General features: G+C 47.2%; 1 protein-coding gene across 1 annotated transcript in view; it reads right to left on the bottom strand.

Annotated features, from left to right (window-relative positions):
* Positions 1–402: 402 nt before the first annotated feature.
* The window catches only part of LOC311124209 (uncharacterized protein), a gene marked incomplete at both ends in the record, with an annotated part of 68,349 nt that continues 52,834 nt past the window's right edge, over positions 403–15,917 (bottom strand). The window contains 3 exons of the mRNA XM_084198398.1: positions 403–516; positions 4,418–4,531; positions 10,473–10,595. Coding sequence (XP_084054524.1) covers positions 403–516; positions 4,418–4,531; positions 10,473–10,595 — 351 coding nt within the window. The remainder of the gene's footprint in view (positions 517–4,417; positions 4,532–10,472; positions 10,596–15,917) is intronic.

Below are 15,917 nucleotides of genomic sequence, written 5' to 3'. Positions count from 1 at the left end.
GTTCCACCCCATACAAATTCTATTTCTATGGTTCCACCGCTGCCTAGCAACACTAGAGTACAAAACATAGACTGTGGTTGCCAGTGTACCTAAGCAACACGTTGTTGAAGACGTACACTGGAAATCAATCAAACTCCATAGACATCTTTGTTTGTAGACTACACTGTCCATGGACACAAACATCTGTGTGAAGGATTCTCTTGGCGAAAACTGGAAGCATCTACCTGTAAGGCTGTGGTAGGGCATGAATATGGTCATGCAGATTAGAGTGAATTGAGCCTACTGTAGTTTTGCTAAGATAAAGCTACAGGATTCATATTCAGTAGGTTATGTTGTCGATGCTTATTTAGTTCAGTATGCATTCATTAATTCAATTAAATTCAGTAAGTTAGATACACTGACCAGTAAAGCCGGGTAGACAGACACATTCATAGCCATTGGCCAGGTCCATACACGTGCTGTTGTGTCTGCACGGCCCTGACAGACACTCATCAATGTTGATTTCACAGTAGTCGCCTGTAGAGAAAGACAAAATTAAAGAGGTCTGAGCAGCAACATTCCCATTCCTACCAATTATAAACCAAGTGTTAAAAAGATTCTCCTTTTCAACTGAAATAGTAAAAGCCTCCGAGCTATCCACCTTCTGAACTAAAAGTAAATGAGTGAAACTCAGATCAAGATGGGTTTCTACAATATGGATCCCTCAATTTGCATATATTCATCTAGTTAACTCAGACAATTTCCCGAACAATTCAGATGGAAGTGACCTGAGAAATAATAGAGGGGCCTCTCGTCTGACATTAGATAAATGATCCCTTATGTTTTCAATATGGCCTCACATGACCCAGGCTGCAGCCCAAATGGCACTCTGTTCCCTTACAGTGCGCTACTTTTGACCAGAGCCCTGATACGTTTACTGGTGCTCTGGTCAGAAGTAGTGCACTATAAGGGAATAGAGTTCTATTTGGGATACAACCCAGTGTATTGAACATAATGAACACTGACATAGTTATAATGATTGCACACCTCTTGTACAGGACAGCATTAATTTACATGCATATAGGAATATTAGCATAGCTAATTACACTGGATTGCTGTAGGCAGTCAAGTTATATTGCTTTAAGACTTGACACATTAAAAACAATTAAAAAAACATTGCTTTACTTCACTTCGTAAAACAGACCTCAGCAAAGGTGTTGGATTTCTATTATTGAACTCCTACGTGATCACAACTGGTGTTGGATGGGTTTCTGTTATTGAACTCCTACGTGATCACAACTGGTGTTGGATGGGTTTCTGTTATTGAACTCCTACGTGATCACAACTGGTGTTGGATGGGTTTCTGTTATTGAACTCCTACGTGATCACAACTGGTGTTGGATGGGTTTCTGTTATTGAACTCCTACGTGATCACAACTGGTGTTGGATGGGTTTGTTATTGAACTCCTACGTGATCACAACTGGTGATGGATCAAGTTCTCCACATACGGGTAGCATAACTATATATTATCTAATTTCAATAAGAATCAGTTGATCTAACATTCAACTACACCCGAATAATTGTAGATCAGTGGTTCTCAAACCTCTCCTCGGGGACCCCCAGACCTTCTCCAACCTCTCCTCAGGGTCCCCCAGACCTTCTCCAACCTCTCCTCGGGGACCCCCAGACGTTCTCCAACCTCTCCTCGGGGACCCCCAGACGTTCTCCAACCTCTCCTCGGGGACCCCCAGACGTTCTCCAACCTATCCTCAGGGACCCCCAGACGTTCTCAAACCTCTCCTCAGAGACCTCCAGACGTTCTCCAACCTCTCCTCGGGGACCCCCAGACGTTCTCCAACCTCTCCTCTGGGACCCCCAGACATTCTCCAACCTCTCCTCGGGGACCCAAGACGTTCTCCAACCTCTCCTCGGGGACCCCCAGACGTTCTCCAACCTATCCTCAGGGACCCCCAGACGTTCTCAATCCTCTCCTCAGGGACCCCCAGACGTTCTCCAACCTATCCTCAGGGACCCCCAGACCTTCTCCAACCTCTCCTCGGGGACCCCCAGACGTTCTCCAACCTGTCCTCAGGGACCCCCAGACGTTCTCCAACCTCTCCTCGGGGACCCCCAGACGTTCTCCAACCTATCCTCAGGGACCCCCAGACGTTCTCAAACCTCTCCTCAGAGACCTCCAGACGTTCTCCAACCTCTCCTCGGGGACCCCCAGACGTTCTCCAACCTCTCCTCTGGGACCCCCAGACATTCTCCAACCTATCCTCAGGGACCCCCAGACGTTCTCAAACCTCTCCTCGGGGACCCCCAGACGTTCTCCAACCTCTCCTCGGGGACCCCCAGACGTTCTCCAACCTCTCCTCGGGGACCCCCAGACGTTCTCCAACCTCTCCTCGGGGACCCCCAGACGTTCTCAAACCTCTCCTCAGGGAACCCCAGACGTTCTCCAACCTATCCTCAGGGACCCCCAGACGTTCAAAAACCTCTCCTCGGGGACCCCCAGACGTTCTCCAACCTCTCCTCGGGGACCCCCAGACGTTCTCCAACCTATCCTCAGGGACCCCCAGACGTTCTCCAACCTCTCCTCGGGGACCCCCAGACGTTCTCCAACCTCTCCTCGGGGACCCCCAGACGTTCTCCAACCTCTCCTCGGGGACCCCCAGACGTTCTCCAACCTATCCTCAGGGACCCCCAGACGTTCTCCAACCTCTCCTCGGGGACCCCCAGACGTTCTCCAACCTATCCTCAGGGACCCCCAGACGTTCTCCAACCTATCCTCAGGGACCCCCAGACATTTCACCATGTAGTTGTAGCCCTGAACTAACTCAGCTGATTCACCTATTCAAGGGCTTGATGATTAGTTGACAAGGTGAATGAGGTGTGCTAGTTGTGGAATAGTTAAATACATGGAATGTCTGGGTAGCTCTCTAGGAACAGGGTTGGAGAGCCCTGTTCTATATCTTACATCTTAGAAACATACTTTAATGTAAGGTATTTCAAATGATTTATAAGGGGTTAATCATGATTATGGTTAATCATGCCCTCAAAGCTCATCACTAAGCTAACGATCCTGGGACTAAACACCTGCCTCTGCAACTGGACTTCCTGGACTTCCTGACGGGCCGCCCCCAGGTGGTAAGGGTAGGTAACAACACATCTGCCACACTGATCCTCAACACGGGGGCCCCTCAGGGGTGCGTGCTCAGTCCCCTCCTGTACTCCCTGTTCACCCATGACTGCATGGCCAGGCATGACTCCAACACCATCATTAAGTTTGCCGACGACACAACAGTGGTAGGCCTGATCACCGACAACGATGAGACAGCCTATAGGGAGGAGGTCAGAGACCTGGCCGTGTGGTGCCAGGATAACAACCTCTCCCTCAACGTGACCAAGATAAAGGAGATGATTGTGGACTACAGGAAAAAAAAGAGGACTGAGAACGCCCCCATTCTCATCGACGGGGCTGTAGTGGAACAGGTTGAGAGCTTCAAGTTCCTTGGTGTCCACATCACCAACAAACTATCATGGTCCAAACACACCAAGACAGTCGTGAAGAGGGCACGACAAAGCCTATTCCCCCTCAGGAGACTGAAAAGATTTGGCATGGGTCCTCAGATCCTCAAAAAATTATACAGCTGCACCATCGAGAGCATCCTGACTGGTTGCATCACCGCCTGGTATGGCAACTGCTTGGCCTCCGACCGCAAGGCACTACAGAGGGTAGTGCGTACGGCCCAGTACATCACTGGGGCCAAGCTTCCTGCCATCCAGGACCTCTATACCAGGCGGTGTCAGAGGAAGGCCCTCAAAATTGTCAAAGACTCCAGCCACCCTAGTCATAGACTGTTCTCTCTGCCTCCGCATGGCAAGCGGTACCGCTCAACAGCTTCTACCCCCAAGCCATAAGACTCCTGAATAGCTAATCATGGCTACCCGGACTATTTGCACTGCCCCCCCACCCCATCTTTTTACGCTGCTGCTACTCTGTTAATTATTTATGCATAGTCACTTTAACTCTACCCACATGTACATATTACTTCAACTACCTCAACTAGCCGGTACCCCCCTGTATATATAGCCTCCCTACTGTTATTTTATTTTACTTCTGCTCTTTTTTTCTCAACACTTTTTTGTTGTTTTATTCTACTTTTTTATTTAAAATAAATGCACTGTTGGTTAAGGGCTGTAAGTAAGCATTTCACTGTAATGTCTGCACCTGTTGTATTCGGCGCATGTGGCCAATACAATTTGATTTGATTTGATTTGATGTTTTGGTCCCAGATCTATTTGTGTGCCTTGCCAACCCCTACAGTCAATGTCCTGTGATGTCACACATGACATAAGGGTTAGAGCACAAACACATCCAGGTTAGATACATGCAGTGTGTGTGTGTGTGTGTGTGTGTGTGTGTGTGTGTACCTGTGACTCCGATTGGGCATAAGCAGCTGAATGCGTTGAGCTCATCAGAGCAGGAAGCTCCGTTGTGGCAGGGCTGGCTCAGACACTCATTTACCTCCATCTCACAGTTATTACCTGGAAAGACAGGAGAGGTTCACTGCATGAAGGTCCACACATGCATAGGCTACATACTGACGCACGCACACACACTGAACGCACACAGACACATGCCACACCCAGGAAAACACACACACACACACACACACACACACACAGAAGCATCTGCCAGATGTTGACACATGATGGGGTCCATAGATAACAGAACCCCTTTAATCAAATAAGCTTCCTTAATGATGTGAGGAAGAGAGGTAGGGGAAAAAGGTAGGGGGAGAGGAAGGGGGAGATGAAGGGGGAGAGGTAGGGGGGAGAGGAAGGGGGAGAGGAAGAGGGAGAGGAAGAGGGAGAGGTAGGGGGGAGAGGAAGGGGGGAGAGGAAGAGGGAGAGGAAGGGGAGAGGAAGGGGGAAGAGGTAGGGGGAGAGGAAGAGGGAGAGGTAGGGGGAGAGGAATGGGGAAGAGGTAGCGGGAAAGGAAGGGGGGATATGGAGAGGGAGAGGAAGAAGGAGAGACGTAGGGGTGAGAGGGAGAAGAAGGGGGGAGAGGAAGAGGGAGAGGTAGGGAGAGATGTAGGGGGAGAGGAAGGGGGGAGAGGAAGGGGGGAGAGGAAGGGGGGAGAGGAAGGGGGAGAGGAAGGGGGAGAGGAAGGGGGAGATGTAGGGGGAGAGGAAGGGGGAAGAGTATGATACTGAGAGAAGTGTGTAATGGAACTGTATGATACTGAGAGAAGTGGAACTGTATGATACTGAGAGAAGTGGAACTGTTTGATACTGAGAGAAGTGGAACTGTTTGATACTGAGAGAAGTGGAACTGTATGATACTGAGAGAAGTGTGTAATGGAACTGTATGATACTGAGAGAAGTGTGTAATGGAACTGTATGATACTGAGAGAAGTGGAACTGTATGATACTGAGAGAAGTGGAACTGTTTGATACTGAGAGAAGTGGAACTGTTTGATACTGAGAGAAGTGGAACTGTATGATACTGAGAGAAGTGTGTAATGGAACTGTATGATACTGAGAGAAGTGGAACTGTATGATACTGAGAGAAGTGTGTAATGGAACTGTATGATACTGAGAGAAGTGGAACTGTATGATACTGAGAGAAGTGGAACTGTATGATACTGAGAGAAGTGTGTAATGGAACTGTATGATACTGAGAGAAGTGGAACTGTATGATACTGAGAGAAGTGGAACTGTTTGATACTGAGAGAAGTGGAACTGTTTGATACTGAGAGAAGTGGAACTGTATGATACTGAGAGAAGTGGAACTGTATGATACTGAGAGAAGTGGAACTGTATGATACTGAGAGAAGTGGAACTGTATGATACTGAGAGAAGTGGAACTGTATGATACTGTATACAGCAATAATTAAATAGGATGGCATTGACTAGAATACAGTATAAAAAAGTTGGCGGGAGGTAAGTTTGGCTTATATGGTGTCGAGTAAAGCTTAAACCATGTATTTAGATTGTAGTTAGGTATTGTAGGTAGTTATCGTAGGTCATTGTAGTTATCGTAGGTTATTGTATGTAAGTATTGTAGGTAAGTATTGTATTCGACTGAGCCCGGTGAAGCACGAGGCTAGCTAACCCACTACCTGGACGAGCTAGCGGGTAGCTACTGGTAACTATTAGCAACTGTGGATAGTTGTTTCACGCTTGAGAGTACCTGTAATTACGCCAGCTAGCTGCCTACCATTCAGCAGTTTTTCTAACCTCATTGTCTGAAGCGTTAACGTTAGGTAGTTAGTAGCTACTGTGCTCGAAATGTAGCTAGCTTGTTGCTACCTGGATAGCTACTAAACAATAGCTGGAACGACCTAGCGAACAGACGCGAACTGGCTGAGTCGATTCAGTGGCTAGCTTTGCACTTGGCTAGCTAACAGTAGCTGCTAGGGATAAGTTATAACCTACATTTGTGTTTTGTTTTTTACATACTGGTAACCAGAGTCGTTCAAGTGAACTCGGGACATGGGTGACTAGTTAACGTTAGCTTGGCTCTCTCTGTGTGTTCGTGCCGTGGGAGGAGGGGTTTCTTCGTTGGCAGAAAGCAATGGCTAGCTAGTATGCTAACTATTCTAGCTAACTAACTGGCTGAATAAGTTGACGACGGACTTGCTCAAGCTGTCGGGACTAACCCACAACGTTAGACACCGACACGAATGATCTGCTTGGCGTGTTGACACACTGGTGGTTTGTTGTGACCGAGTATTGGTGCTAAACCGTGTTGTTGGAGGCTGGCATGCCAGTTGGCTGTGGTGTCATAGGATTCGGTGCCCTGGACGGTTTTCACAGAAGAATACTGTACCAAGTTAGCTAGCTGAATAAACTAAGTTAGTCTATTCCTAGAAAACATTGAACCGCTGTAGTTTACAACAATTATAGTTTCTGAGGTGGAAGTTGGGAGAGTTATATTTGGGTGCTTCAGTGAAACGTAAGTGAGGGAGGACCCGCTCTCTCGCTTTCCCAGATGTTTAGTTCATTTCATTCCGATCTCCTTTGCATTATTGTAACCATTTTCTGTAGCCTGTCAACGATGCGTCTGTCTATTCCTGTTCTCTCCTCTCTGCACAGGCCATACAAACGCCTCACACCGCGTGGCTGCTGCCACTCTAACCTGGTGGTCCCTGTGCGCATGACCCATGTGGAGTTCCAGGTCTCAGGCAGCCTCTGGAACTGCCGTTCTGCGGCCAACAAGGCAGAGTTCATCTCAGCCTATGCTACCCTCCAGTCCCTCGACTTCTTGGCGCTGACGGAAACATGGATTACCACTGAAAACACTGCTACTCCTACTGCTCTCTCCTCGTCTGACCATGTGTTCTCGCATACCCCGAGAGCATCTGGTCAGCGGGGTGGTGGCACAGGAATCCTCATCTCTCCCAAGTGGACATTCTCTCTTTTTCCCCTGACCCATCTGTCTATCTCCTCATTTGAATTCCATGCTGTCACAGTCACTAGCCCATTCAAGCTTAACATCCTTATCATTTATCGCCTTCCAGGTTCCCTTGGAACAGTTCATCAATGAGCTTGACGCCTTGATAAGTTCCTTTCCTGAGGATGGCTCACCCCTCACAGTTCTGGGTGACTTTAACCTCCCTACGTCTACCTTTGACGCATTTCTCTCTGCCTCCTTCTTTCCACTCCTCTCCTCTTTTGACCTCACCCTCTCACCGTCCCCCCCTACTCACAAGGCAGGCAATACGCTTGACCTTATCTTTACTAGATGCTGTTCTTCTACTAATCTCACTGTAACTCCCCTCCATGTCTCCGACCACTACTATATATCCTTTTCTCTCTCACTCTCCTCCAACACTACTCACTCTGCCCCTACTCAGATAGTAATGCGCCGTCGCAACCTTCGCTCTCTCTCTCCCGCTACTCTCTCCTCTTCCATCCTATCATCTCTTCCCTCTGCTCAATCCTTCTCCCTCCAATCTCCTGATTCTGCCTCCTCAACCCTCCTCTCCTCCCTTTCTGCATCCTTTGACTCTCTATGTCCCCTATCCTCCCAGCCGGCTCAGTCCTCCCCTCCTGCTTCGTGGCTTAACGACTCCTTGCGAGCTCACAGAACAGGGCTCCGGGCAGCCGAGCGGAAATTGAGGAAAACTAGACTCCCTGCGGACCTGGCATCTTTTCACTCCCTCCTCTCTACATTTTCTTCCTCTGTTTCTGCTGCTAAAGCCACTTTCTACCACTCTAAATTCCAAGCATCTGCCGCTAACCCTTGGAAGCTCTTTGCCACCTTCTCCTCCCCCCCACCCCTCCTCCTCCCTCTCTGTGGATACCTTCGTCAACCATTTTGAAAAGAAGGTTGACTTTATCCGATCCTCGTTTGTTAAGTCAAATGACACTGCTGGTCCTGCTCATACTATGCTTTGACCTCTTTCTCCCCTCTCTCTCCAGATGAAATCTTGCGACTTGTGACGGCCGGCCGCCCAACAACCTGCCCGCTTGACCCTATCCCCTCCTCTCTTCTCCAGACCATTTCCGGAGACCTTCTCCCTTACCTCACCTCGCTCATCAACTCATCCTTGACCGCTGGCTATGTCCCTTCCGTCTTCAAGAGAGCGAGAGTTGCACCCCTTCTCAAAAAACCTACACTCGATCCCTCCGATGTCAACAACTACAGACCAGTATCCCTTCTTTCTTTTCTCTCCAAAACTCTTGAGCGTGCCGTCTTTAGCCAACTCTCTTGCTATCTCTCTCAGAATGACCTTCTTGATCCAAACCAGTCAGGTTTCAAGACTGGTCATTTAACTGAGACTGCTCTTCTCTGTGTCACGGAGGCTCTCCGCACTGCTAAAGCTAACTCTCTCTCCTCTGCTCTTGTCCTTCTAGACCTGTCTGCTGCCTTTGATACTGTGAACCATCAGATCCTCCTCTCCACCCTCTCTGAGTTGGGCATCTCCGGCGCGGCTCACTCTTGGATTGCGTCCTACCTGACAGGTCGCTCCTACCAAGTGGCGTGGCGAGAATCTGTCTCCGCACCACGTGCTCTCACCACTGGTGTCCCCCAGGGCTCAGTTCTAGGCCCTCTCCTATTCTCGTTATACACCAAGTCACTTGGCTCTGTCATTTCCTCACATGACCTCTCCTATCATTGCTACGCAGACGACACACAACTAATCTTCTCCTTTCCCTCTTCTGATAACCAGGTGGCGAATCGCATCTCTGCATGTCTGGCAGACATATCAGTGTGGATGATGGATCACCACCTCAAGCTGAACCTCGGCAAGATGGAGCTGCTCTTCCTCCCGGGGAAGGACTGCCCGTTCCATGATCTCGCCATCACGGTTGACAACTCCGTTGTGTCTTCCTCCCAGAGTGCAAAAAGCCTTGGCGTGACCCTGGACAACACCCTGTCGTTCTCCGCTAACATCAAGGTGGTGACCCGATCATGTAGGTTCATGTTCTACAACATTCGGAGAGTACGACCCTGCCTTACACAGGAAGCGGCACAGATCCTTATCCAGGCACTTGTCATCTCCCGTCTGGATTACTGCAACTCGCTGTTGGCTGGGCTCCCTGCCTGTGCCATTAAACCCCTACAACTCATCCAGAATGCCGCAGCCCGTCTGGTGTTCAACCTTCCCAAGTTCTCTCACGTCACCCCGCTCCTCCGCACACTCCACTGGCTTCCAGTTGAAGCTTGCATCTGCTACAAGACCATGGTGCTTGCCTACGGAGCTGTGAGGGCAACGGCACCTCCGTACCTTCAGGCTCTGATCAGTCCCTACACCCAAACGAGGGCATTGCGTTCATCCACCTCTGGCCTGCTGGCCCCCCTACCTCTGCGGAAGCACAGTTCCCGCTCAGCCCTGTCAAAACTGTTCGCTGCTCTGGCACCCCAATGGTGGAACAAGCTCCCTCGCGACGCCAGGACGGCGGAGTCACTCAGCACCTTCCGGAGACACTTGAAACCCCACCTCTTTAAGGAATACCTGGGATAGGATAAAGTAATCATTCTACCCCCCCCCCCCCCTTACACCCCCACCCAAAAAAATAAGGTGAATGCACCAATTTGTAAGTCGCTCTGGATAAGAGCGTCTGCTAAATGACGTAAATGTAAATGTAATGTAAATGTAAGTGTGTAATGGAACTGTATGATACTGAGAGAAGTGGAACTGTATGATACTGAGAGAAGGGGAACTGTATGATACTGGGAGAAGTGTGTAATGGAACTGTATGATACTGAGAGAAGTGGAACTGTTTGATACTGAGAGAAGTGGAACTGTATGATACTGAGAGAAGGGGAACTGTATGATACTGTGAGAAGTGTGTAATGGAACTGTATGATAATGAGAGAAGTGTGTAATGGAACTGCCGTATGATATGTGGAAGGTAAATAAGTGTTTAACAATACCTACATAGGGAGGCTCGAGGTCTTTGACACCAAAAGGCAAAGAGTCGATGGAGTTACGAGCAATGGGGATATTGCCTTGATAACATAGCTACTCACCAATAAATCCAGGTGCACAGAAACAATTGTAGCCGTTGATGGTGTCTTTGCAAATACTTAGAACACCGCACGGCTTCTCTTCACAGTCGTCTGTGTTCACCTCGCAGAATTGTCCCGTTAAACCTGCATGAAGAAGAGACGAATGAGACTAGTGGTTTTCTGACCCTCTGAATTAAGGGGTGGAATAATGGGGGAATCATTTTGACATGTAATAATGTGTTTTTTAGTTAAATTCCTAGAACGTTCTATTGGCAGTTCATCGAGTGACTTTATCCCAGTACTAAATACCTCTTTATCAAACATTACTCATCTCTCTGGGATGCTATTGGCTCCTTATCCACTAACACACTTTTCTATTGGCTCCTTAACCCACTAACACACCTTCTATTGGCTCCTTACCCACTAACACACCTTCTATTGGCTCCTTACCCACTAACACACATTTATTTTGGCTCCTTAACCCACTAACACACCTTACTATTGGCTCCTTACCCCACTAACACACCCACTATTGGCTCCTTAACCCACTAACACACCTTTCTATTGGCTCCTTACCCACTAACACACAATCTATTGGCTCCTTAACCCACCAACACACCTTCTATTGGCTCCTTAACCCACTAACACACCTTTCTATTGGCTCCTTACCCACTAACACACCTTCTATTGGCTCCTTAACCCACTAACACACCTTACTATTGGCTCCTTACCCACTAACACACCTTTCTATTGGCTCCTTACCCACTAACACACATTCTATTGGCTCCTTAACCCACTAACACACCTTTCTATTGGCTCCTTAACCCACTAACACACCTTTCTATTGGCTCCTTACCCACTAACACACCTCCTATTGGCTCCTTAACCCACTAACACGCCTTACTATTGGCTCCTTACCCACTAACACACCTTTCTATTGGCTCCTTACCCACTAACACACATTCTATTGGCTCCTTAACCCACTAACACACCTTTCTATTGGCTCCTTAACCCACTAACACACCTTTCTATTGGCTCCTTACCCACTAACACACCTCCTATTGGCTCCTTAACCCACTAACACGCCTTACTATTGGCTCCTTACCCACTAACACACCTTCTATTGGCTCCTTACCCACTAACACACCTTTCTATTGGCTCCTTACCCACTAACACACATTTCCATTGGCTCCTTACCCCACTAACACACCTTCTATTGGCTCCTTAACCCACTAACACACCTTTCTATTGGCTCCTTACCCCACTAACACACTTTTCTATTGGCTCCTTAACCCACTAACACACCTTTCTATTGGCTCCTTAACCCACTAACACACCTTTCTATTGGCTCCTTAACCCACTAACACACCTTTCTACTGGCTCCCATCTACTGCTTAACTTAAGCCACTATCATACCTGATTCAATTGGTCAACTACTCACCAAAGCCTTTATCAATTCAATCAGGTGTTCTAGTTTTAGTATGAAATAAGTGGGACGGCTGGGGGTACTTGAGGAGAGGTTTGGGAATTCAGTCATTTAGTATTCAGTCATCCTAAATGCAGGGACAAGACCCTGAAATAAATATAAACATCACCACAGGTTTCAGTAACAAGGAGCCAATGTCTTACAGGGCAACGTACGCACGCGCACACTCCAAGCACGCACACCCCCCCCATTAAAATCACCCCCCCCCTGGTTCTTTGTTCCTGGTGATTAGCTTACCGGGTAAACAATGACACTTGAATCCTCTCGGTAGATCCACACACTTTGATCCGTGATGACACAGCCCATCCACGCAGTGACTTATGGGGATTTCGCACAGCCGTCCCATGTACCCGTGTTGGCAGACGCAACTGAAGCCGTTCGCCAGCTCTTCACAGAACAGGGTCCCCTCCGGGTCACAGGGATTCAACACACACTGGTTCACGGGTGCAGAGCAGTCATGGGCTCCCCATCCTGTATGCATTGGGGTTTGGATCAAAGAGCTGATTGATGTCTGTGTGTGTTGAATAGGAGCTGTGTTCTGTGTTCTATTCTTCTACCCACACCACTTCTGTCACACAGGCTTGGATTTGCATTTCTCAAGACGCTCCTGTCATTGCAAGACGTTTTTCTTTTATATAATTTCTGCTTTACATATGTTATGTTTTTCTTAGTTAGATAGAGGCCTTTAGCCAGTGGAAATACTAGGAAATAGGATTTGATAGAGGCCCTTAGACAGTGGAAATACAAATATAGTCCAACCACCAACCTACATATAGGAATTGAGGGGAGTTTGTATTTTCCTACATGTATAATTAGACACTCATTCAAGTAATGCATGGCTTTGGTCGACTACTCTCTATTATGATCTGGTGGATGTTATTTAAATTAGGTTTGGTAATAATAGGGCGCACACAGAGTCATCAATAACAATAACAGAGTCTCTCTTTGCCAGCGTCCCAAATGACACCCTATTCCCTATACTACTTTTGACCAGAGCCATATGGGGCCATTTAGGACTCAGTTTTTTACTACCGAATTTACAAAAGGGATTAATGTAGAATAAACAACAAGAGCGTCTAAAAACAACCGGAGGGCCTTAATGAATAAATCGCTTAACAGTGATTGCGTACAAAGATGGAGGCATAATACTAATTTGACTTTAATGGATTACAGATATAATATCTTAATTTGATCACCCTGTTGCAGGATAACTTTCCTGAAATGCAGGAGAAAAAAAAAACTAGGTGTTTTGTGGTTTCATGTACCTTAAGCAAAGCCAGATAACAATATATCAACAGGATTAATCACCCAGATGCAGGTATTTTGTAACTTTACTGTAAGCTAAACTCTTAGAGAAAATGGTTCTAAAGGGTTGGAGGGAGAAAGGGTTGTAGATGGAACCTTGGAACCAAGGAGGTCCTTCTGAAGAAAGGGTTCTAAAAAAGAACCAGAAGGGTTTCTACAGGGGCAAGTCAAAGAAGCATTTCTGGTTGTAGGTAGGACCTTGTTTTCTCAGAGTAAACAGCAGTTTTCAGTACAGTGCAGTATCTGATAAAATTAGCACCTTTACCTGGTGGACAAGTGCAGTGAACCACTCCAGCAAAGATATAACAGGTGCCGCCATTTTTGCATTTTGTCCTATCCCCTGACGCACATTCAATAACAGGTGTAGAGCAGTTTTTATCTGGAAAAGTCAAACAAAAACATTTTCAGAAGGACAAATACAACAAAACCACTGGGAACAACCAACATCACATCATTATTGTACAACAGAACCACTGTGCACAACCAACATCACATCATCACATCACAAGTGTTCATGGAACATTGTACATTACACAAATTGTACCAGATATTTCCAAGTTGTCCAAGATTTCCTGTAAACATCATGACGTCATACAAACATTTGGCAAAAAACACATCCTAGTGTGTAACCGGCTTTATTGAAATGAGGCACAGAATGAATTCAGAATGGGTCACAATGATGATCAGACAGTGTGAGGCGACGCAGTGACAGCAGTATGACATTACGACAGTAGTGTGACTGAATCACATACAGAAAGCTAGTGATACTGCAACAGGAGTCACATGATGCATCCCAAAATACACCCTATTCCCTTATAGTCTCTCTCTCTCTAAGATGTCCTGACCTAGTTGGTGTTAGGTGAGGTCCTGACCTAGTTGGTGTTAGGTGAGGTCCTGACCTAGTTGGTGTTAGGTGAGGTCCTGACCTAGTTGGTGTTAGGTGAGGTCCTGACCTAGTTGGTGTTAGGTGAGGTCCTGACCTAGTTGGTGTTAGGTGAGGTCCTGACCTAGTTGGTGTTAGGTGAGGTCCTGACCTAGTTGGTGTTAGGTGAGGTCCTGACCTAGTTGGTGTTAGGTGAGGTCCTGACCTAGTTGGTGTTAGGTGAGGTCCTGACCTAGTTGGTGTTAGGTGAGGTCCTGACCTAGTTGGTGTTAGGTGAGGTCCTGACCTAGTTGGTGTTAGGTGACGTCCTGACCTAGTTGGTGTTAGGTGAGGTCCTGACCTAGTTGGTGTTAGGTGAGGTCCTGACCTAGTTGGTGTTAGGTGACGTCCTGACCTACAGTGGGGAAAAAAGTATTTAGTCAGCCACCAATTGTGCAAGTTCTCCCACTTAAAAAGATGAGAGAGGCCTGTAATTTTCATCATAGGTACACGTCAACTATGACAGACAAAATGAGAAAAAAAATCCAGAAAATCACATTGTAGGATTTTTTATGAATTTATTTGCAAATTATGGTGGAAAAAAAGTATTTGGTCAATAACAAAAGTTTCTCAATACTTTGTTATATACCCTTTGTTGGCAATGACACAGGTCAAACGTTTTCTGTAAGTCTTCACAAGGTTTTCACACACTGTTGCTGGTATTTTGGCCCATTCCTCCATGCAGATCTCCTCTAGAGCAGTGATGTTTTGGGGCTGTCGCTGGGCAACACGGACATTCAACTCCCTCCAAAGATTTTCTATGGGGTTGAGATCTGGAGACTGGCTAGGCCACTCCAGGACCTTGAAATGCTTCTTACGAAGCCACTCCTTCGTTGCCCGGGCGGTGTGTTTGGGATCATTGTCATGCTGAAAGACCCAGCCACGTTTCATCTTCAATGCCCTTGCTGATGGAAGGAGGTTTTCACTCAAAATCTCACGATACATGGCCCCATTCATTCTTTCCTTTACACGGATCAGTCGTCCTGGTCCCTTTGCAGAAAAACAGCCCCAAAGCATGATGTTTCCACCCCCATGCTTAACAGTAGGTATGGTGTTCTTTGGATGCAACTCAGCATTCTTTGTCCTCCAAACACGACGAGTTGAGTTTTTACCAAAAAGTTCTATTTTGGTTTCATCTGACCATATGACATTCTCCCAATCCTCTTCTGGATCATCCAAATGCACTCTAGCAAACTTCAGACGGGCCTTGACATGTACTGGCTTAAGCAGGGGGACACGTCTGGCACTGCAGGATTTGAGTCCCTGGCGGCGTAGTGTGTTACTGATGGTAGGCTTTGTTACTTTGGTCCCAGCTCTCTGCAGGTCATTCACTAGGTCCCCCCGTGTGGTTCTGGGATTTTTGCTCACCGTTCTTGTGATCATTTTGACCCCACGGGGTGAGATCTTGCGTGGAGCCCCAGATCGAGGGAGATTATCAGTGGTCTTGTATGTCTTCCATTTCCTAATAATTGCTCCCACAGTTGATTTCTTCAAACCAAGCTGCTTACCTATTGCAGATTCAGTCTTCCCAGCCTGGTGCAGGTCTACAATTTTGTTTCTGGTGTCCTTTGACAGCTCTTTGGTCTTGGCCATAGTGGAGTTTGGAGTGTGACTGTTTGAGGTTGTGGACAGGTGTCTTTTATACTGATAACAAGTTCAAACAGGTGCCATTAATACAGGTAACGAGTGGAGGACAGAGGAGCCTCTTAAAGAAGAAGTTACAGGTCTGTGAGAGCCAGAAATCTTGCTTGTT

The sequence above is a fragment of the Coregonus lavaretus genome, assembly GCF_964263955.1.
Source record: "Coregonus lavaretus genome assembly, contig: HAP1_SCAFFOLD_1654, whole genome shotgun sequence".
NCBI classification, from domain to species: Eukaryota; Metazoa; Chordata; class Actinopteri; order Salmoniformes; family Salmonidae; genus Coregonus; species Coregonus lavaretus.
Note: the sequence above shows the minus strand (reverse complement) of the source record. Positions and strands in the feature narration are given on the sequence as shown.